This window comes from Camarhynchus parvulus, chromosome 1 (assembly GCF_901933205.1).
Source record: "Camarhynchus parvulus chromosome 1, STF_HiC, whole genome shotgun sequence".
Taxonomy (NCBI): domain Eukaryota; kingdom Metazoa; phylum Chordata; class Aves; order Passeriformes; family Thraupidae; genus Camarhynchus; species Camarhynchus parvulus.
Window position 1 is genome coordinate 51,507,346 of NC_044571.1, and position 23,892 is coordinate 51,531,237.

The 23,892-nt window shown below is 34.9% G+C and overlaps 1 protein-coding gene across 8 annotated transcripts in view; it reads left to right on the plus strand.

Annotated features, from left to right (window-relative positions):
• Positions 1-23,892, plus strand: part of DACH1 (dachshund family transcription factor 1) — a 354,099-nt gene that overhangs the window by 317,529 nt on the left and 12,678 nt on the right. For 2 of the 8 annotated variants that reach the window (XM_030948611.1, XM_030948647.1), the window contains 2 exons: positions 456-524; positions 4,443-4,509. In XM_030948611.1, coding sequence (XP_030804471.1) covers positions 456-524; positions 4,443-4,465 — 92 coding nt within the window. In that variant the 3' untranslated portion in view covers positions 4,466-4,509. Of the gene's footprint in view, positions 1-455; positions 4,417-4,442; positions 4,510-23,892 lie in introns of those variants that run through there. The other 6 variants (XM_030948579.1, XM_030948590.1, XM_030948600.1 and 3 more) reach the window with 3 other exon arrangements.

Below are 23,892 nucleotides of genomic sequence, written 5' to 3' on the forward strand. Positions count from 1 at the left end.
TTTTGCACCCATGACACTAACTTTCAATTTAAGTGCCAAAAGAATCTTGTTATATAAAAAATTTATAACACGATGGAAAGGGAAAAAAAGGAAAATCTCTTTTCTTTCCTTCATTCAAATGATACCTCTATCTTTATTGCTTTGTTACTTTATATAGTATGTGCAAATAAACTCACTGGAGAGAATGTTCAAACTAGGACAATTTTATATTATTAGCTTGAGAAGTCAATTTTTTTCTTCCTTTTTTTCTCCTCCCCTTTATGCTTGAAAAAATCTATTGCTCATTAATCTTCCCAGTCTAACAAAAAATTGTCCTGGCCTCCAGTCATTGTTCAAGATTAAAAAAACTGACAAAGGTTGATTGTATTGTAATTCAGCATTGGAGTAACAGGTTGTAAAAAGGGCTATAAGAATCAAATGAAATATGTGTCAGTCTTACCTTTCTATCTTTCTAGACTCTCTGACCCCAGAGATAGAAGCTGACCGCAGCGGGGGCAGAACAGATGCTGAAAGGACAATACAAGGTAGGAATTTGCAAAAGGCTATAAATCTAGATCTTGCTATATGAGTTTTTCCTCAGCTTTAGACTGCTATTCAAGCATGTAGCCCACCATCTGGGCCACATCAAAACAAGTTCAAACAAGGTCAAGTTCATCTTGCTTGTTTATAGGAGAGAATGCATTCTGTGCTGATAGATTTTCTTTAAATTAATAGGTCATTTTTGTTTATACGGAGCAATTAAAGAAGAATAATTAATTTGAAGCAGTATTGGTTTTAATCTCAGACATGCTGAATGCAGTTTTTGTGAATATGTGTAGTTTGATTTGAGCTAATAATGTTTTTAAAGGTATGTTTGAAACATCTTGAGCCTTTTAACTGTACAAATGGCTAAACCTAATGGGTAACATTCAAGGCATGATGAGAATTTCATAGCTAATAGTCAGTGGCAGTTACTGAAAGGTGTGTTTCAATAAGCTACTCTGAGCATTAACAATAAATAAGCTGTTTATTCCCATCTTGGAATTTTCATTTACCACATCCCATTATTTACATTTTAATAAAACAAATCTGCTGAGTAAATTATACATGAAATACTAAAGAGAGCCATATTACTTCCCCTGTGAATCTAAATGTATATATACATTGCAAACATCAAGATATTAGCAAAGAGCAAATTTTGAAAATAGTATTTATGTTATAATATCTGTTCTTATCAACAGGCTAAATCTACCTACATGAATACTAAGCAATAAAAATAGCAATTGTTTTCAATGGTAAATGAAGGTGCATTTTTCAGAGGCAAGCCTAAAAGGATTAGCTCCAGTAATCACACTCAATTGCCTTTATTTTGCATTTTGAAGTCAATCATCCTAACAGTATCATTTGACATCTTCTGTGTGTTATTTAATCACATTTCCTAACTTCCAAGGAGTTGTTACTGGTGTGCCACGAGGAGGAGGCTGTAACAACAAAATAAAAAAGTCAAGAAGCTTTTAATGGATTGAACATATAAACAAATACCAAAGATGCAAGAAGTTCTTATGAAAGACAAACACTCAAATATAAACAAAGACATTTAAAGCAAGTTATGTCTGCAGAGTCAATAACACAGAAGTTGGAATATGCCAGATTAAATGTTGCCTGGGAAGTGAATACATTTTATGAGGTCTGTTACCCCAGAATCCTGCCTTCTTTCCCGTAAAACATGCACATTATTCAAAGCACCATTTGATATAATTAATTTAGTAAGAATTCAGCCATTATTTCATGTTGTTATAATCCAGACATTTTGTTACTTCTTTTGATGCTAAAACAGACTTCTAATTTCTTGGGAGGCCATGCTGCTGCACTCATCGCTGCAGTACTTCTACACATTGCAAATATTAATTGCTCCATCTTCAGAACATTCTTGCAAGGCAGTGAAATTTGGAGTATTCCAATTTGATAGCTGGGAAACAGAGTCAAATACAGATTAAGATGACATATTGCTTAACTGTCAAGTATGAAGGACCTAATTTTTCAGAATAATTTTCATTTTTGGCAGAAGCATGCAGGTGTAATCAAATCACTGTTCCTGTTGAATTTGGTCTTTCTCATAGGCTGAAATATAAAGTTGAATATTTATAATATGAGCAACACAAATTTGAGAGCATGTATTCTAAAAGATTTTCCCCAAACTATATAGGAATAGCACTTCAGCTTTTGAACAATGACTATGCATTCTTTCCCAGCTATCCTCTGCTCATTTCATATATTTCCATTTTTGCAATAAGTGAAATCAAGGATTTACAGGATACATCTTCAGTAATGACTTTTCCTTGATTCATCTGTCCCAGGTGATACACGTTAAAAACAAAACTAAAATCCACAGATGATTATTAAGTTCAAGACTGGACTATGATATTTTCTGATTGTGATAGTGAATCATATTGCAAAGGCAACCTTAATTCTGACATTTCCTGTATCTACTTTGTACTCTCAACATATAACTAAAGCAGAGCGTTTTTCAGAAAAAGGAAAGAAGCAGCAAGAAATACAGTTTTCATGTATTTCAGTTTAATGTATTCAGCTCAATCATCATACAGCAGTTCAGAACTTTCAGATCTAGTGCAATATGTAACCCTACAACACAAATGTAACTGTAGGAACATATTGTCAATGTAAATCAGTCATTATAGGGTGACAGGCTTCAGAAATAGTTTAAGAAACAGTTAATAGCAGGCAAGTCATGACAAATGTCAGGCCTCTGTGTTCATTTCCAGTATTGGAAGGAGGATTTCCTTTCACCATAAACTCTTCTCTGTTTCCTCCTTGCTATGTATCCCTCTGTATCTGTCCCAGTTCCTGCCTCTTTCTTCCTCCTCCCTCCAATCCCACCATTTGCCAATTGCTAATGTAACACTTTTCCTTGCTCTACGTTACATTGCTCTTCTTTTTCCCCCAACTTCACATTCTTCCATCATTCTCTTCTGAACTTAGCTTCATGCCACCCTGATCATTCCCTTAATCCCAAGCTCTTTCTCTCACCATGACCCCCTGGCTCTGTCTGACCCTTCCTGTTGCCTCCTCCCCTTACCCAGTCATTTCAAGAGCTGCATTGACACTCCCTGTTATCAGCCTTCTCTGTTGCAAACCCATCTCCATCTGTAGTGTCTGCTTCCCCTGTCTCCCTAGTCAGGCTCACATTCCCTACTGGTTTCAGTACATTTCTGTTTCTTTTCTTTATGTGTACCTGCCTGGATATCAGGGAGGGAAGCAGTGAGAGCATTCTGTTCCAGTTCCAGTATTTAGCATGACAATTGTAGGCAGGAGTGAGGAGAAAGAATTGCAGGGAAAGAACCACTTCATTCCTGAAGCACTGGAATAAAGCATGCTCAGTACAGATGGGGCCCTTTATCTGCAAAACTCTACAAAAGCTTTCCAGTGGTTGAAACATTTTCCAGTACTTTCTTGGAACAAAGACCATATTGTCACAATTATACAAAATTTCAATTGTGTCATTTTATTGATAAATGATATTTTGTATACTTTGCTATACACCATAGAAGAAATATTGTATACAAATATCTATTATATTCTATTATACAGTATATTCCATAATTAAAACATATAATACCATCTCTTGCATCTTTCAGGTTCTGGGGAAAAAATTCTTACTAGGGAAATACTTTCTTATTCCTCTCAAAAATATATCAGTGTCTCAGTATCTAAGCATGCCTGAGGTAATAGTCTTTTTATCCACAATCATTTTTCAATTTACTGCGTTGAGCATGCTATGTAGTTTTATAACTAAGCAAACAAAGGTAGGAAAGCTTCAGTGCTCTGTAGGGAAGTGATATAATTGAAATACAAAGTGTAATTTCAGCATTTAAGAAAAAATTATGCAAGAAAATCATAATTAAAACTAAAGATTTTGTTTACTATTTATTATAAATAAATTGATACTTGTCAACTTGAAGTTATATCTAATGTTGCTATTTTTAAGTATCACTTTGAAGAGTAAGGAATAGAACTAATTTAAGCATAGAGGATAATTGCATTTGTCAATAAGGGGGTATGTTCTGTTCTATTTTTTCGTCGTGTAGCACTCATTTAGATTCACTTTTAGTGCATGTAAAGTCTTTTGTAAAATGGGAGCAATAATAAAAAGGAATTTGAATACAAGACTATAAAAAGAAGCAATGCAGGGTATTTTAGGGTGTTGTTTGAGTTTTTTAAATACTGAGTAGATAACAGTTTGCTGCAATATCCATAAAATGTTAACAAATAGTCATAATAAATAATTCAAATTTGGGTCTCAGATGTACTTATGTATTTTTTGAGCAATAGAAAGAGATAATAAGCTATTAGGAACTGGTGAAGACACTGGTTTTAAATGTTTTCTTTGCTTCTGTTTTAAATAATAATAAAGCAGATTATCCTCTTCTCCATACATATTGTAGGTTCACTAGATGCCTATGCCTAGCTCCCAATCCGGTTTCCCAAGACCCCCTCATCCCACACAAAAAGGTACCATACAAAGATAATGTTTGACTTTTATATACTGTTTTGTTAACAGACCTCTTACTAAGCACTAGAACAATGACATTTACTGCCGCTTTTACTTTCTTATTTCCATTGAATTTTCTTCTCCATCTGGTTACTTACCATGTATTTGCCTGCCTACATTATTATGTTTTCTTTTCCTCTATATATCCCACAATCACAATTTTATCTCCCAGTAGTTTCCCTCCCAAGTCCTGTATCTTCATTTTCATTCTATTTAAACACCAATCGCACACATTATCTAAAAAGCCTCTAAAAGTATTCTAGTTCTACACCATCTTCACCACTGACTGTTCTTTTCTTGTCATGTTCCTGTAATGTGTTCCTTTTGCCAAATTGCTCACAAATGGTTTTGTGCTGTTGTCCCAAAGCTGTCGTTGGTAAGAAGAGGAAGATTAATCAAATTTTCCCTCTTTCATGCTGCTATTTTTTGTCTTTTCCATTTATTTCAAATTTACTAGCAATTGCCTCAGCTTGTACCTTTTCTGCTTTCTTCCAAATAATTTCCAACTTCTGCATGCTGTCATTCCAGCTGCTCCTGAAATCAGCTCTATCATTTTCTCCTAAGTCTTCTTACTCTGCTCAGTTCCCTGAATTCTCAGTTCTATCTATTTTTTTTTACCTCAAATGTTTATTTTTTTTGCAAGAGGCCCTTTGCATTTTCTGTGTTTTCAAAGTTCTTCCATCCTGCTCACTCTCAGTCATTTTTTTCCTCAGCTGTGCATTCTCCTCTAGCAGAAAATTTATCCTCCTTGTCCATTGGTCAGATTTTCGCACCTCAGTTCCTTACTCTGCTGCAAGTATTATTTTTTTCTTCTAGCACATTATCAGCCTTTCTTCAAATGTATCTGTTATCTACTCTCTCTGTACCTTAGCAAAATGAACTTACCCTTTCTAAGCCCTTTCCCACTGACATCTTCCCTTTCTTTAGTTCTCCACCTCTTCTCCAGGCTCATATTAACACTTCAGTTAAGTGTAATGCTAAGTGGTTCCAGTTTGTACCTTCCTGGTGTAAGAAAAAGACCCACTCAGCTACCATGCTCACAAAACCTTCCAGGGCCATCTGTCTTTTTTCCCTCCTAGAAAGGACAAGGCAGGAAATAGAGATGTTGAACAGATCCAGGAATAGAGAAAGAAAATAACAGCAACTCAGCACACTGGTCATCTTTGAGGTTCCTTTGCAGGCTACTGAACAAGAAAGAAATTCTGATTTAAATTTCCCCATTGCAAGTGTGCATTTTGCTGCCCAAATATTAGGGGAAAGCTGCCCTGCAGTTGCCCTCCACATTCGTAAAAATTACTTATATACAGCTTTAGTCTTTTGCCCTGAAACATAACATAAATTGTTTCTGCATTGGTTTGAAACTTACTTAATCTATTTTTCAACAAGAAAAATCCTCATAATAATCTCAGCAACTGATAGTCCTTGATTCTTGCTTGTTATATTTGTGTTTGAAAGATAGGTATCTGAAGGTCTTCCACAATGAAAAGAAACTTTTGTTGGTTCTGTGAAGCTTCTGCACACAGTTCTATTTCTGATATATAAATCTTGGACAAAAGCGTGTGGAAATATGTGATGATATTTTTTATGAGATCAAAAACTTTATTGGAAAAGGCCATTATCAAGACTGTGAAGTCAAGCATTCCAAAATTAGGAAATGGTAGAATTAAGGTTGTCTTCCGCACCTTTGTTCAACTGTCTGTGTATGTGTCATGATACAATCTTTAATTATGTGATTAGATACCCTATTTTTCACAGTACCTTGTCTCATTCAGTGCAGGGGACAAAAATATAGGTGAATAAAGGGATATCTATCCAATATTTTCTTCATCTTCAGTGGTCAGTGTGTCTTGTAACGCTTTATATAATACTTATGTATAATATTTCCATAATTAGACATCATGCATTAGAGAATAGTTGTAAATTATTATATAAATTTCTTCCATATATTAAATCTTAATTTTGGCATTTGCTAACAGCTGAGGGCTTTGCTTCACTAATGCCCTAGGTAACCATCTCCTGTCTTCTTAACAAGTAAACTACAAAGTCAGAAGTTTCACTGTGAGACAACATCTGAAACCATAAGGAATTGAATTTTAAAATTCACAATGATAAAGATAACCAAGCAACTGATAAACTGTAATACCATAATACGAGCAGTGTGGTCTAAGGAATGACCATTTTGCTATGGCAGTTTTACAAATACTTGCTGAGATGAAGACCATTTTGGGATATATTTTGTGCTCTTGGGCACAGAATCTTCCTTTCATTTTTCTTGCAACCTGTATCACCTCTAACAGTGTCTCCATCAAGCTTTCTTTTTCTTGGCTCTCCTTCATCTCTGGGTTTTCTATCAACGTTAATAACAACTACCAAATTTTCTAATTTCTTTCTTGATCCTTTTTTCCTCACACCTTCAAGACAAGTTCCTTTTCATATCCAGTCATAATTCCAGCCCCAAAAGTTTTGACTTCTTCTGCCTAATATTCTTGCTAATCAAGATCCAGATGTCTTGATACTGACTTGTAACATTCTGTCTATATGCCACATGTCTAGTCACTCAGCACAACTTTTCCTTCTAAGAAACCTCTGAAAATATGACTTTGCTTGACTTTCTTGCCCTGTGTTCTGTCTCCCCTCTTTCTTTGTACTTTCAACCACTGGGTTCTGTTCTTGTCTATTAAGGTAAATAATTCAGTCCTCCAACTTCAGTCACAGTTATTGTCAGCCAGTCATTTTTAGTACTTTATTTCTCAGTGTCTTCCAGTGCCCTGGTTTCTGTGTTTCTATGTATGTATTTAGCCAGTCTCAGTCACTCCCCCAGTCACATTTTCTGTCCTTATTTCCAATTTCAATCACATCAGACTTGTCCTAATTTCTTTAAATCTTGAATATTTTTATGAGTTCATGTTTTTAGACTTAGAGAAGATTACTGTTGGCTGCTGATTGTAGAGAGGATACATTTTCCAGTGCATGGCTACTCTCAAATTAACTAATGATATTTTATAAATAGTTTTCAATATCCTCAAATGACAGAACATGTATTTCTTTCCAGAGACATCATTATTCTTTGCAGCACATTTAACTAAGATGTCTTCTGTTTTGTCTTTTCTTCATTTATTTTCTGCATGATATTGACTGTGACGACCAGTGCTAAGTACAATTTCTTTATCTTTAGAGTCCTTTCAAGAATTGCATCTTTCCCTTAGAGCTTCTATCTCCTATCTCAGCATTTCTGTCTGTTCCTTTCCACGTCCCCCTTTATCAAAAGCATTATTCCATTTTGCATCCATAGCTGCCTAAGGACGAGGTCATCCATCTGTATAATGCCATGTAAAACAATGGCCATATGTTCTCTAAAGTATTAATTGATTGAACCTAAGTAAAGCACCTGATTCTTTATACATTTTACCAAGATTTTTCTTGCCTTTCTTTCCTTATTAAAACTCTTGGAACTGCTAAATGTTTCTCTATATGTATCAACTTGTAAATTCTGCATTTTTATTCAATTGACACTTGCTCATTAGTTATGCTGGTTTTATCACCACTTAGTGAGTGCTATGGATTTGTTGTTACTCATTTATTATTGTATGGGATGTCTAGAAGAAAGGTGCTTGGGTTTAGTGTACAGCCAGAATTCTCAAATGAATGTATCAGGTCATTTGCAGAATGAAAATACATTTTCATTTTTGCATGTGATATTCTCTCTTCTCTGTCGACCCTGTTTCAGCTTCCCCTCTATTGTTGCTTTCTCATTTTCCTTCCACCTCTCTTTCACCTCCTCCCCTGCCAAGTACTGCTTCTGAATATCCCAAATATTTCTTAATATGTCACTTGCTTAACCTGCAAGGCAATGTGTGTCTATGATCTGGAGCCATGTGGCTGCTGGCTGACTAGGAGGCGCATGCATTCTGAGGGATCAGTGACAAGCCAGGAGATATGCATTTTCTGCTGGACATCTTGTTGCTGCCTCTTGGCAGCTGGGCAAATCAAACAGTACATGATCCTTCTCAGCAGCTGAAGGGCCAAACAAATGGTTTTTCAAACTGCAAGAGACCCACAGCCCACCTGTTGTACAGGCCTGCTATAAAGGTTGAACATTTCAGCAGGGAAAAGAAGTCAGGAGCTGGAAACAAAGCTGTCAGAAGCCTGGAAGGCAAAGGGATTTTTTTTTCTAGATATGTTGAATAACTGCCCAAGGAAACATCTGCTACTTAGCTAGGCTGTTTATGGAAACAAACAGCTGACTATTCTAGACCCATAGAAATATAGAAAGGTTCTGTGAAGCAGCAATGACAAAACAGTGGACTGACTTGTTTGGAGATGAACATTTCTGTGATTTTTAGGCCACTTAGCCTGTTATTCCATTAGGCGGAATTAGAAAAGCAAAAACAAAAATAAACCAAAACAAAAAGGAAATAAATAAAAAAAACACCAAGCAAAAACCCTAATCATTTACATTTAATTTGACAATAAAAATTCTTTTATTCAGCTTAAGAGTCAAGAAGCACTTTGAAGGTCTGCCAATGTGAAATAACATGTCTTGTGAAAATGTGACTTTCAGCAATCTGATGGATAGATTTTGCATTTTTCTTTTTTACCTGTCTGATTTTCAGGTTTCTTCATTAAATTTTCCATTTTTAAGATTTCTAAAGATCAGTAAGACAACTGGTTTCAGTCTCTACAGTTTTGGTTAACTGCAGGCATAAGACAAGGCTGTCTCTGTAATGTGACTGCTGTCCTTTGGGTTATTCTAGCACCTCTCTAGGTAAGAGTAGTAATGTGAGACAGCAGAAATGTTGAAAAGACAACAGAATGGAGCAAAGCCATTGTAGTGACCCACTAGGGAGTGATATCTCCTGTTTTGTTATTGATTCTTCTCTGCATGCCAGAGTTTCTCAAACAAATTGATGCATTGGTGAAAACGTATGCACATGCACTGTTCAATTATAGAAGCTAAAGGATAGTGTGTTTTCTGCATTGCTCTTCTCTTTTATCTTTCTTATGCTCAAAAGAAAATTTATTTTCAGACCTAGTGATGGTCTTAATGTTGAGACACCATTAAAATATTGGTGTCTAACCCTCAGTGACATTTAGTGGAGCTGCCTTACTAACTCCCTTTGGATACTCCACCTGATTCTATTTTATTTTTGTTCAGTCTTCATAAAATATTTGCTGGTTCAACACTGTTCTTATTTGCATTAACACATAATGCTTCATTTTCCTTTTGATTAGTGCCTTAAACTTCAGCTGCTTTTTGACTTCATTGTGTAACACCTTGTATTAATGTCAGGGTCATGCACTTATTATTCATGTGAACAGTGCTATTCACTTCAATGAAATTATATACATAATAATAAATAACAACATTAATCACCACCTTGAATTTCATTACTGTTGCAGAAGATACATCTCTGAAAATAGGTTCTCTTAATTTTTATACATGTTAGAAAGAGCTTGGCTCTCTCTATGCACAATAATTTAAACATTTTATTTTATTTTCCCTAAGCCTTACTAGCTTTAGCAGCTCACAAGTTTTAAAGAGACTTGTTTTACTCATTTTTTTGGCTTGACAGACTATCCAATATAGTTTAGCTTTTAAACCTAGATTCTATAGTAGACATTTAAAACATCTCTTGCTAGTTCATCTGTCTTTTACTGTTGATACTGGAATACTTGATGAGGAAACAGACGTTAAAGATTTATTTTGTTTCATATTTCATTGACCATGGATAAATACTGAAATTATCTTACAATGCATGGAAACCAAATAGCAATAAGTAAGTACCCTATCCACCTGCCCAGGAGTCAGCACTTTGGCAGGTTTTCAACCCAAGCTAATCAATTAAAGACAACATTGATTAACTTAAACAGAAGGTGATATTGATTGCAGGCAGTAACCTATAAATAGACAATTGTTTCATAGTGTTCATAGGTCATTGTTAGCTACACCTTTAAACTTCAAGGTACATAATCCTATTACCTATTACGCAAAAAGCAAAGGAAAGGCACAGAGTGAATATACATTTATATATATGTTGCAAAGTGCTCTTATTCAACTCTCTCATTCAACATATACTCTTACATAACATTTTTCACATTTTATTTGAAATTGCTATCTATTACAATTTGCATCTCATTTTATAGCTGTATGTATATGGAGCTGATGGAAATCAGATATGTTCCTGACTTTTCTACTGAGATGAATGGTTAATCAATCAGATCTTTTTCCAACATGGTGCTTTAGTTCACTTTTAAAGAAACTGTATGTAAAATTAATGACTAAGCGTGAACAGAGTCAAGTGGGAAATTCAGGACAATATGAATATTAAAAAGACCCCACACTGTGCTCCGGAGGCTTTATATAGAATTGTTTTGACTTCCATTTTCATTCATCCTACATGTTCATCTTATTCAAAGAGGGAAGGATAGGATAGATGAATTCTTACCTAATAGACTTCTGGGGTCACCCCAGTTGTCTTGCTACCTGGGAAGGATGGGCACTGCAAGGCACCATCCTAGGTGTTTTTGTTTCCTAGAAGTACTCTGTTCCCTTCATCTTCTCCCTCAGAAGGTGAATGAAACCTGATCAGGTGGGTAGAATATATATTTCTAGTATAGTCTCATCAGCTAAAAAATAAATAACATTTTCCCTTTTAGAGAAAGAACTAAAAGGCTTGATTTTTTATAAACCAGGATGAAAAATTGATTAAAACAACATTGTTTCAGTCAAACAGTATTTCTTTAGCCTACCATGAAACAGGTATAAATAAAGTGGATTTCTAGTTCATTCACAGCTGAACTATAATGCTGAATGTTCTGAGGCTGGTTGAGGAGCTAGACCTGCTGGCTGTAAGCTGTTTATCAGTATTTGCCTATACAGTGTGTAGAGAGCTGTCTCTTCTTCTTATGTTCTTTTTCCCTCCACCACATTTACTACATCATAGACAAGTGCTGGAAAGTAACATCACATTGTCATGTTAAGATATGTCATAAAGAGGATTGTTTCTTGGCATTAGTTTTTTAAGCTCTATAAAAATTTAAAATTTCCTAATGTTTGTGTATTATACCCATATAAAGGAATTTCATCTTTCGGTATTAGTGTTGCATTCTTCTATTAAATCCTTAAGACCTCACCATCAACAGATGTCAGAATATTTATTGATTTGGGATTTTTCTAATAGACGCACTTCCCCTGTGACTTCTGTGAAGAATGAGGGAGACACCAAAATAACAGTAATATTTTTCAGTTCTTCCAAAAATGCTGTGCTTTGGAGAACTAGTAATGTAGACTAGTACCCAGGAAGTTACTTTATCCATTTAGCACACATAGGAGGAAATCTATTAGACAGGGAAATCCATATGTCCTTCCTGAAAGGTGCTACAGCTTGTGTAGGTAAAAAGAAGCATCCAATCCAGATAATATTTCAAATCTTGAATTTCAAGTGAATTGAAACTTAAACCATTAAATACAAATGGTCACCATCCTATTCAGTGGCCTTTTTTGACTATCAGCCACCCTCTGCATCAAAGAAGAAAAAAATTCTAAGCAAGCCATGTGAACTAATCTACCAAGGTGGATCATAATCCATTTTCTATCTTATCCCTACATGTCTGAAACTCTGAAATTATGTTCTCAGAAGTTCTCAGAGAGAACTTAAGATTTTCTTATCTTAACATTAATTCTCGCACTATTTTAAAAGTTATTTGCTTGTCCACAAGTAGATGACTTGTGCTATTTGAGGTGCTGCAGTGCATCTGTGAGATCTGCATCATGCTTCCAGAGGATCCAGGCCTTTCTGGAGCAGCAGCTGGAAGCAGCCTTACAGGATGCAGAAGTCTGACTCAAATCATAGCAGATGTTGAACCAAACCCCTTTTGCTCATTTAGAATGCCTTTGAACATACGGCATTCTACACTTGGGTTATATTAAATGGAAATTCATAGTTTATTGTATATATTGAATAAAAATATATTTATCACTGTGTTAATTTTAAAGGGAAGGCCTATGCCACTCCTATCATTTTTACACACAAACTCATGAGATTATTTCTCTAGATCTTGCTCCCCTGTTATTTGTGGACTAGCTTGTATTTAACATAGCATTTGACTGAGACAGGAAAAAGTCAAATAGGGAGAAAAAGTTGTGGGGTTTTTTTAATTATTTCTAAAGCATCCCAAACTGACTGACTTTCAAAAGGATCTGATAATATTTACCATGTGTGACTCAAAATCAGCTCTTTGGCCAAACAGATAAATGCTTGGTCTTGGATATGGCAGCCCTGAACTTTGCTAATGTGTATTAGCATATTCTTATACTTCCTCTGTTCTTCGGAACATCTTTGACTTCTATCTGTACATTCAATATTAAAATCTTTTCATAGCTACATACTTTTTCTTTTTGATTTGAAACAAGCAATTCATTTTGGCCATGAAGCTTGCAAGAGTAATCATATTTTAAAAATAGGTAAAGGAGCGAAGTTGGTCTTTAGCAGACATTCAATAGAATGTATTTATTAAGTGTGTAATTCCTTTCAACTGCTGGTGTAAATAAGTATATTGAAGCAAAACAAAATTAGACATCAAGCAGAAGGAGAGGGTGTTTGTGCATAATAGTTCTGATAAACTGTTTAAGGGCAGATTATTCATAGGAAAACACTAATTTTTGTAAGTCTTAAAAAATTAGCTAGTCCAAAATTAGTTCGTTAAATTTTGGTTACTTATTTTCAGAGGAAACTTAAACTAATATAATGTTTCTGCATGAAGTTAAGTTTTAGTAAATAGATACTTACTTTTTATTTGTGCTACTGATTCCAATTTGCAGCCTTGTGGCTGTCTCAGATAAATTGTTTTGGGCTATGCCAGGAGTAACTGGAAATCTACTAGAAATTTTTTCATTGTAATATCTGAACAACTTTGCAGTCTTTAATGGATTTAGTCTTCACATCAGGAAATACTGCTGTGATGCAGAACAAAGCAATTATCTTTATATATAGAGGGGCTAAGGAGTTTGATCATGGGTATATCAGAAATCTGTGGTATAACAGAGACTGAACCTAAATCTTGCAAGAGCTCAAAATTTTATTCTGCCCTTCATGTTTTGCCCTCCCTTTTATATATTCTGTCATGCTTTCTCATTGTACAGACATATGGAAAGCTAGATGGAATTTACCAACTTGAATATCAGTGGCAGGATTTATATCCCAAAACTCCATGCTAGCAGAATACATGGAGCACATCATCTGTGTCTGCTCTGCACTTGCTCAGACTGATGGCTAACCTCTGTGAATATCAGGGTAATGGCAAAGTGCACCTGGTCTAAGTGTTTTCAAGTCTTTTCTTTGTTAGACAAAGCTTTGAAAATACAATAACATATTCTGCCTACCATTATTTGATTATTACTTGGTTTTATATGAATGCTAGTCATATACCAAGTTGACCCTGTGTATTCATCTTTAGCAAAAAAGAGCTGACATAAATTCTAGATTCTGGTACTTCTACATAAATATAACCAGTTTGGTTAAAACACCTTGCATAAAGACATTTCAAAGGTTTGAAGCTACAGTAGTGGAGAATGGATAATTTAATTAGTGTAGGATCTAATTAAAGCTTCCTAACCTGAAGTTGCACTGAACTTTTTTCCTTCAGCTTTCTTGTGTACACACAGGCTCAATATCCACAATACTTTTACTCACAGAAGTAAAAATAAACCAGTATGAGCTTTTTATGTTTCAGAAGCTGAAAGCCTGTGTGCATTACTACACCATCCTTTTAGTGTTTCAGTCAAAACCACAAAGAAGATGTAACATTTAATTGAATCTGAGCCATCAAATGCAAATCTGTCCACAAGTGTGTTATGGCAGCAGCGGTATTTTATGTGAAAAAGTATTTTAATGCATTTCTTTTAAGAGGTAAACTGCTCTCTTGCCAGCAGTGGGGCAATAGTATTCATTAAATCTTTTGTTATGATCATCCCTACCTATGTCCCCTACAATAGCATTGAAATTACTGTCCCATTCATGACCAAGTAAACTAAAGTTATTGAAGGAGTGTAGCCAAATGATGTCACTTTCCTTAAAACTTTACACAAATACTGAGAGGAGATGATGACTATGAGATGTTAGTGACTGTGCTATTAAGTGCTTTTGATTTATATGGGAAGTTTTATATGTCCATGAACCTGTATTCTCATCATATTATGGATTCAGGCAACATTCTTGATCTCAGGTCTTTCTGTCAGACTTGTCTGCAAATCCAGGCTTCAGACCTAAAGGGCTGTAGTGAGTTCTTCTTGTAAGCATTGCATGAGGGTCTTCTTAACTGTAGACAGCACTGTGAGGATGCTTATTTGGAAGTATCACTCCAATTTGAATCATTTTGATAAGGAGTAATGCACAAGGTGAAGGGTAAGGCAAAACCTTTCAAGTATTGTGTTTCTACTTGTTAAAAAGGAAGAGCCAGTGAAGGAATTAGAAGAGAGTGACAATTCAAAGAAGCAGACTAGGAAAATATTTTTGCCATACAAATTTGTTTATACAACCAAGACAGAAACTTTAGTAGGTGAGATATGAGGAGAAACATCATGTGAATTTATAGCTAGAAAGAGGGATATGAGAATGAGGGGCAGAGACTTTTTTGAGAATAAATTTAGACACTGTGTTGTAATGAAGAGTCAGAAGTTAGAAACAAACAGGATACCTTGATTTTGAACTTTACTGACAGACACGATTAAAAGAGTAGTTCATAGTGACTAAGAGTAGTAGTAGTGGGGAAGATGAGGAGGAATCTGAAGGGGTGAAAGATTAACAGCTCTGTTTTCTCAAACTAAGATTGTCAGAGCAGCGACACATGCACACAGAGGATCAGAAAAGCAGACTGAGGTTTTATGTCAGACAGAAGGGAACAGACCTGGAGTACAAAGGACTGTGTCAATTGTCAACATGGATATGGTGATTGAAATTCAGTTTATGGATTAGACTACTCAGATACAAAGTATGGAGAGAGAGACAGTGTGAGAAAGATTGTAGCCCTCAGAAATTAAAACAGAAAGTTGAGAAAGAAGTAAAAAATGTAAAACTGAGAAAGAAGTTAGCAATGTGGAGGGAGAATAAGAAGATTCCAACAAAGGGTAAACAACATTTGAATGACAAAAGATTTTTAGGAAATGCTAGTCTAGAATCTACCAGATACCATATGAGGTGTTAGTTCTAATATTTTTTTGTATAGAAATCCTTAACACAGACACATTTAATAAAAGTTTCAAAAGATCAGCTGACTAGCAACAGAAGTAATGGTCAAGGAAGAAGGCACTTCCCAGAATTTTGCAAGAATTGTGTTCATTCATCCCCATATTTGACACATCCTTAGCAAATTAGGAACATGGACATACTGCATCCATGTTGTTAAGCAATAAGTAGTTGTAGGAAGGTTTCATAGATTTTACCTTTTTATCGGTACGTCCCTAAAGACATTAGTATTTTTATAGTGAATTATTACAGTGTGAGTTCTGGACATTTTATTGGGTAATTTTGCTAAACCTCTGTGGTAGTTGCACTTAAGGATTTTGTTAATTGTGGTAATCAGCTTTCAAAAAATGTTAACACATGGCCACATTTTCTCTCCTTGTATTTAAAGAGAAAAATCTCTATTTCTATCAGATGCTATAGATTTTCCACCTAACTGAAATAAGAAATAAATGATATCAAGTCATTGCACTTTAATATCTGATTCTAGCTAAAAGGTGTGTAGACAGCAAAACTTTCAGAGGGAGGTGCCTTCAGCTGGAACTTGGCAAACCTGCAGGGGAGGGAGAAGTTAATATTTTAGAGGGGCCACGTAGTCTTGCATTACCTTTAATCCTGCAACAAGCTAAGAAAGGTAGAGTGTAAGTGAGCAGATGTTCTTAACAGCCTTCTAGCAGCCTGTTTTTGTAAAGAGTGCCAGCTAGTGATTTTCACTGCTTGTGGAAACCCAGCTTTGTGCTGGGGTAAGTGTTAAGGAGATCAAGTGAAAATTCCCCTCTGTGTACCTTGTAAAATGAGTGTGTGTATATTCATGTTATGGTAAAAGAAAATTATGTTATCGGATTTGGAGAGGATAACGTAGCTCCTTTGCTAGAGCATTTTTACTAAAGGAGCTTAAGCTGCAGAAAAAACGCATTATACCTTGGGTATTGCATGTAATAAAATGTTATTTAAATGAAAGATATTGAAATAAAAGTTTCAATTTAGGAACTTGAGTGTATTGTTGTGAAAAGCCTAGTCAGTTATGTTTATAGCTTCATCTTTACACAGGAAGAAACGTAGGGATTCCTTGTGCTTTATACAAGTACAGTAGGTTTTAGATAACAGGATCAGGTCCACAATTTGCCTTTCTTAAAACCTATAATAAAAAATGAAAATAAATACCACCACCACACAAACTACAAAGGTGAAAAAATGCTGTATGTTGCATTTTCCTACCTCCTGTGGCTAGGGACAGAATGCAGACATGCCACAATAATGTTTTTTATTTCTACTGTTCAAACCATATTAATGAGAACATCATTTTGGAGAACTAATTATTTCTATTTGTCTTGTGTCACACTTTCTAATTCCCCTATATTAGCACAGCCAAAGCAAATTAATTGCTTTTCCAGCAGTTGAACCTTGTCCAAGAATGAGCTCACATTCCCTTCCAGTTCTGCAATTTCTAGGAGTGCATTGTGTCAAAAATTTCTCTTGATACTAAACATAGCCCAGAGAATATCTTTGCAGATTTCTGTTGCTGCTCACTTGATGAAATTTATAAGTTTAAGTGACCCACTAGGAAAGATAAAGTTCTTAGCTGCAAGATTATACATCAAAACAGTTAAAGTGAAATTAAAATTAAATGAATGAATCTCACTGAAGCAAAAAAAGCAGTAATTAATGGTTCCCTTAATTGTCTTCATAAAATATTTGCATGGGTCTAATTTGCATAATTTGCATGTATTAATTAATCTTTCAAAGGAATTTTGTGCTGAGAGAAGCCAAAAAATCTCTTTGTTTTATTTAACATCTAATGAAATATTTATCTTCGTTAATGAACTTCTCATCTTCATTAAAATAAAAATTGCACAAGTTTGTATGTTTTAAATGTTTTTATAATTGAAGTATACCAAAAAAATCTCTTCAGACCTACAGTATCTGAAAAACAAACACATTATTTCACATTCTGTGTCATTTTGACAACAGCAACATTTAAATTTGGAGAAACCCTGTTCCCTCCATCTAAGTTTTCAAGGGTTTCAAAATATTTCAATTTTATTCTTAATTGATTATAATTTTTGGGTTTTTATATTTTACAAACAGGGATGACAAAGTATAAATTTTGGTACTTTTTATTATTGTCAGCCTGTGATACTTCACAGATTATATAGAACAGATGTAATGCACAGAAAAAGAGACTAGCATCGTAGGTTGGAGTTTAAAATACTGCAGGAGTTTGTACATGATATGGGGTTAGTTTATACTCTGCAAGACTAACAGCTGAGGAAAAAAGAAAACAATTTGTAAGTTACTACCTGGCACTTAATGATTGAACTTCGAGTAAGCCTGATGAGTGTAAGTTACAAAGGACGGTCCCTGCTGCTGTGATCAGCAACTTTGAGACAGTATCCAAAATAGCCACACATGCAGAATGAGAATATGCAGTGGGAAAATAAAAATTATCAGTATTGAAGTTTTCTGCAAAGTCTGAATATGGAACTGCAAGGAGATTAGATTAATTCAAGAGCTAATTCTGTAGAAAAGAAAAAAAACAGGTATAAAAGGACAATGATAGGGTGTTTTGGGAAAAAGATGAAGGCTGTTACTTAAAATGAGGACCACCTAAAATCCCAAAGTAATCTATCAGCTACTTAATATTGCTGGAAATAGAGTCTGTGGACAAAGAAGACAAAGTACAGTTAAAATAGTGTCTATACAGAATGTTAAAACTGTGCTTAGTAAGACAGGTGAAAAGGAGTTTCATTCACTTCAAGGATGAGTACAACATTATTGGAATAATGAAAATATACTTGAAATAAGGAAATTATTGGGGGTTTATAATTTACAAGAAATTATATTTGCACAGTGAAACAGCACAATGGGATTTTTATTCATTTTCAATATGCCTGCATTTGCTTAAATCCTTGAACAAGTTTATAAACACGTTAATGTGTTTGCATTCATTTTACACATGCAATACCTGAGAAAGCCAAGCCCGCAGAGACCAAAAAGTAGGTGCTCTTTAAGAGTGCTTTAGAATTTAATAAACAGGATGTTTAGGCTATCAAGATGGTATACAGAGTCATATATTCTTTACTACATTATCCTGTAATTTTTTCAACTGATAAGATATAGTGGGACTTTGCTGATACCATAATGGCAGTATAGATGTTGCTCTGAAGGTGTAGAATAGCTGCTGAGGCAATGTAATTATCTATAAAATACCCAAACAGTATCAGTGGGAGGGATATGTTCCATTTCACACATTTGTGGGGTAGATGTCTTTATCTGAGCTATTTGGCTGGACTCCTGTTAAAGTCAATGAAGAGTAATACACACATCTCTCCCTTTGAAGAAAATGAATCACAACTTCCAAGTTTCTTCATTGATTATAAAGGGAGTCTGCTAAACCAGTTCAAATGCAGCTACATTCAGTGCAGGTGTCTGAAGTTAATGTGATGAATTTCATGTGTTGTGTATTTTCCTTTTTGCTTGCCTCAGAATTCCAGCATCAGTTGTGGCAGTAATCACACTAGAACAGCTGCATTTCAGTCACTTCTTGTAACTACTGATGTTAGAAATGGGTAATTTTGCATCAGTTCTAGAAAAATATCCAAGCTTGACAATTCCTTTTCTGTTTCATATAACTTTGAACAGTTTTGAAAGTTGCATAAATTACTACTATCAAATGTAGAAAGAATTTGAATTCTGCAATAGTACTAAAGCTTTGCAGCATTTTTTTCATTTGGATGCTACTACACAAGGCACAAGGCATGAAACGAGAGTCAGAAGAGCATTCTGAATATTCTGAAATAAGAAAAAAAGCAGCCATAAATTGAGAGATAGAAAAAGAGATAGATGAGGTACCAAGAAAAGGGGGTATATGGAAGTATCACAGAACTCTAGAAGGGAAAATAGTATCACATTACTCATACAGTTTCATTATATTACTGTAACTTTATTACTATATTATTACTGATTAGTAATGGGCAACTAGTTAATGTTTTGCCTTTTAAATGTAGTTATGCTTGCAAACAAGATATGGGCTGGAATTAACTTGATGTAGCATAGAAGTCTTCAATGTTGGCATCTACATCTGTGCTTGTCACCCTTGACCCTCACTGGATATAGAGATTTCTGTATCTATATAGATGCAGAAATATCTACAGTAGAGTTCATCCCATTAAAAATAATAATTAGAGTAGCCCAGTATAGACTGATACAAACAAACTTAGTAAGCTCAGTCCTATTTCAGAAAAGCTGAATTCAGTTTCCAGAGGTGAGAAAGTACTTTCTTCAGCGGTTGTTGTTTTGTAGTGTATGGAGTTTTTTTCCCATACAATAAATCCATTTTATAGCAAAGGTCGTAATTATACTCCAAGATTGTCTAATTACAAAGAATTGATGTAGCATTTGACACAGTCACAAGAAGTATATGCTAAGGAGTCACTGTTTTGCCCATTTTACATTTTTCAGCAAAGAATTGAGTGGTTAATATCGATTTCAGAATTAAAATGGTACCATTTGTTGGGGTGGCTTATATACTTTACATCTGATGCTTTGCTCTTGAAAGGCAAAGGAATACCTCATTTGGCATGCTTCAGGGCATTTTTAACCAATGCCTTAAGCCGAAACCAAGTTTTTATGCATGAAGAAAGAAATAATATCTACTGATATCTTGATGGCAGCACCGATGCTTTGGTGTCACACAAGGGTGTTGTGAAACTTAATTAATATTTGTAAAGTATTCTGGATCTTGGATGAAAGGCACAGTAGAAGTTCAGTTATGTTATTAACTTCTGCTTTTATATTTTCTTTGGTGATGGATCAGAGTCCCAGGCATTAAAAAGTGGCAAAGAGAGGGGATACAGCAATTTACAACTATTATCAGCTAATTATAGTTAGTTTCAAATTTTGTAGATGGAAATAACTGGAGAAATACTTTATGGGATTTAGCAAACTAATACTTGATAGCCGAAATTTTGTGTAAATGTACCTTACCTGAATCATCATATGAGAAAAAAATGTATTAGACTGACTTACCTTAGTTATTCTGCATTAGATCAGAAATGGTATATTGCTGAGTGACAGCATTTTGGTGTAGTACAGGACTGTCTCTCCTTTATAATCCTAAAATAACTGAGGGGTCAGAAATCCTGTTAAGGAGAATGAAAGTTCAACATTCACTTAAAATATTCAAGAGGCAAAAAAGCAGTTAGACTAAAAATGTAAATAAAACCGTACTGTGAGATTTTATCAGGCAGGCAGCCCTATGTGCAATGTTAAGAGTTAAGAAGGCAATCATCTTCCTAAAATATCACTCCAACTTAATTGCTCTATTTCATCAGTTGAAGAAAAAAATAAAAGATAATCTTGCCATCAAGAAGTCTGTATTAACTTTAACTAGCTGAGAGTCTGATGATTTAATTTAAAAGTGGCCAAAGATTTTACGTTTTGTCCTTTCCGTCTTTGGCAGTAATATTAAAAAAGAGGCATTTTTGTGTCCTTTAGAGATAGGAAATATTTATAACAATTTAAGATAAACAAATTTTTAATATTTGTTTAATATTTAATGTGTCTGTAATACTCACATAAATTTCATATTGCAAACCAGAAAACCAAACAATTGCTATATTAAATCTACTGTAGTTCTAAAAATAGTGTTTTCTCACAGTGCTTATTTTTTATATAGATATGATTAGAAAATTTCACCTTTGTGTAATTCAAGAATTTGGCTTTCTCATGGATTTGATGTGGAATTTGACCCATTTCTATTAGTATCTCAAGTACCTATGAAATTAAAAAAAAATAGCTAAGAAAAGGAAGTATATAGGAAGTGAAACTAAAATTAACACATTTGGAAGGACTACTTAGCCAGCATCACGTTCTATCTAAGCTAAAATTTGCTGTCAGCATATATCTATAATAAGTATTCTTCCAGTGAACTGCCAGCTGGCTTGTGAGGAGGAAAATGTCTTCTATAGAATAGACTGTTAGCTTTAAAAAGAAATATTTTGCTTTTGCTCATTGTAGGGTTCCGTAACACCTGAAGGACATCCTGGGAGACAGCAGCATATATAATGATAATGTGATGTCATTTTGTTTTTCCTAGTTGAGAAACACAAAGTGTGTACCAGTAATGGTAAAAACATTTTTTCTATTATATTCTTGTCAGCCTTATTTTTTAAAAGTGATGCAGCCTCTAACAGCTTAGGAAAAGCAGCAATAGCATAATAGTGTGTTTTGTCATGGATGTTAGAAAGGATGGATCACAATGTGCTACAACTGGCCTTGGAAACAAAGTGTTATGAAGGCAGGACCAAAAAATTTACAGTGCTACTTTATGTGCATGAAATTAGAATATGGATTGTTGAAAATATACAATGCTGTATTACATAATTTAAGTTTTGACTTGTTTATTTTGTCTATGTGTTGATTCTGCAGATTTTGCCTGTGACAAACTGTTGGTGCAACCATTCCATTAAAAGACATGTATTTTTCATGATATTGTTTCATACTGCAATATGCTGGCTACAACTCCTTTCAAGTAATCAAGCTATATTGAATACAAACATAAAATAAAAAGCAGCAATAATTTGCTTTCATTTTTAGCTTTATACTCTGACTCAAAGATATGCACTCTTAGCCGTTGGAGAGAGAACAGTATCTTTGCACATTGCTGAACTGGACATAAAATACTGTGGCTGGATCAGACTCCTTGGCTTCACTGGAAATACTGGAAGCATCATAAAAGTAGTACACTGACTGGAGGATCACTTGCATTTTTAGCCTTGCCATCAAATTTGTTATGACAATCACAGTCACTTCCACTGCTGTAATTATGCCATCTGATGCACTCTGGTTCCCAATGCTAAAATATTGAAAGGCTCACATTGTGTTTGTATTAAAACACACAAATATCAGTTTTATTCCAGTTCCAAATGGACAATAGTTCCAGAGCTTGATCTTAAACATTCAGTGAACAGAAAAAAGCCTCATTTTATAAGGTTTCCCTCTAGGTATTTTCATATCCTTGCAAAACCATTGACTTAGTTTTTCCAGCTAAAATTAACTTTATATCCAAATGTCTTTTACCAGGCCAGATATTCAGTAAATATATTCAGGATATACTCAGTTCTTGCCTCTTTTTCTACTTAAGTAACACAGCATTACAGATAGTACTAGATGGGCTTTAAAATCTGCATTTTCAGGCTCTCATACCACAAATATATTCATAAAAATCATTTAAATACATCCATCATCCTGGAAGACCACTCAGAGCTGAGTTCCTGCAAAAGAGTTGGTTTGTGTCTCTTATTATTACTTAATGTATATACAAGGAATGATCAGTTGCTCTTCTCTGATAAGCAAATCAATTAATTTTATGTGCATATTGTTGACTGTATTCCTTGTCTTATACTAGTAGCCTGTTCTGAAATTATTCCAGTCTAAGTTCACATTGAGCATGGGTAACCAGCATCTTAAACACTGTTCCAGGAAATGTCCTGCTAGTGACTTGAACAATGCCATTAGTGTGTTGCTCTTGACAAGAAACACTGTAAGTGGAAAGCTGAAGAGATGGGGAGAGGGAGGGAGATGGGTGGGGAAGAGTAAAAGCAACCAGGAAGTAACATTTTTCATTTCCCCTGTCTTGAGAAAATCACACTTTGAAGCAAGAAAATTTTACACTTCAGATATTTTGCACAGCTCATTGCTTCTGGCTGCAAGGTAGTCACTTGATCCCAAAGTCATTGGTTAAGACTGCTCTGTGGTTTAATTTAGCCATTCTCTTTTCTCTTGCTTACTTTTTGATGATGAACCATGGTGTTAAGTTCTCTCTGGGAAAGCATGCTGCTTCCATATGGTCTGGGATTTCTGTAGTGGGGTGCATCCAGGACACAGTCTGTCATGACATGCTGTTTTTTCTGAGGAGTCTTTACTGGCAAAGACACAGAGTGGTGCCAAATTCAAACCACCTGGCCCTAAGGCTAATTGAGTTTTTCCTGGGAGGGTAGAATAATCATTTTGAAGTACCTATCTGAAATTATGTTACCACTGAGAGGGAATGGGGAAGATTGGCTTGTCACTGCAATACTTAAATGCATCTATGAAGATGTA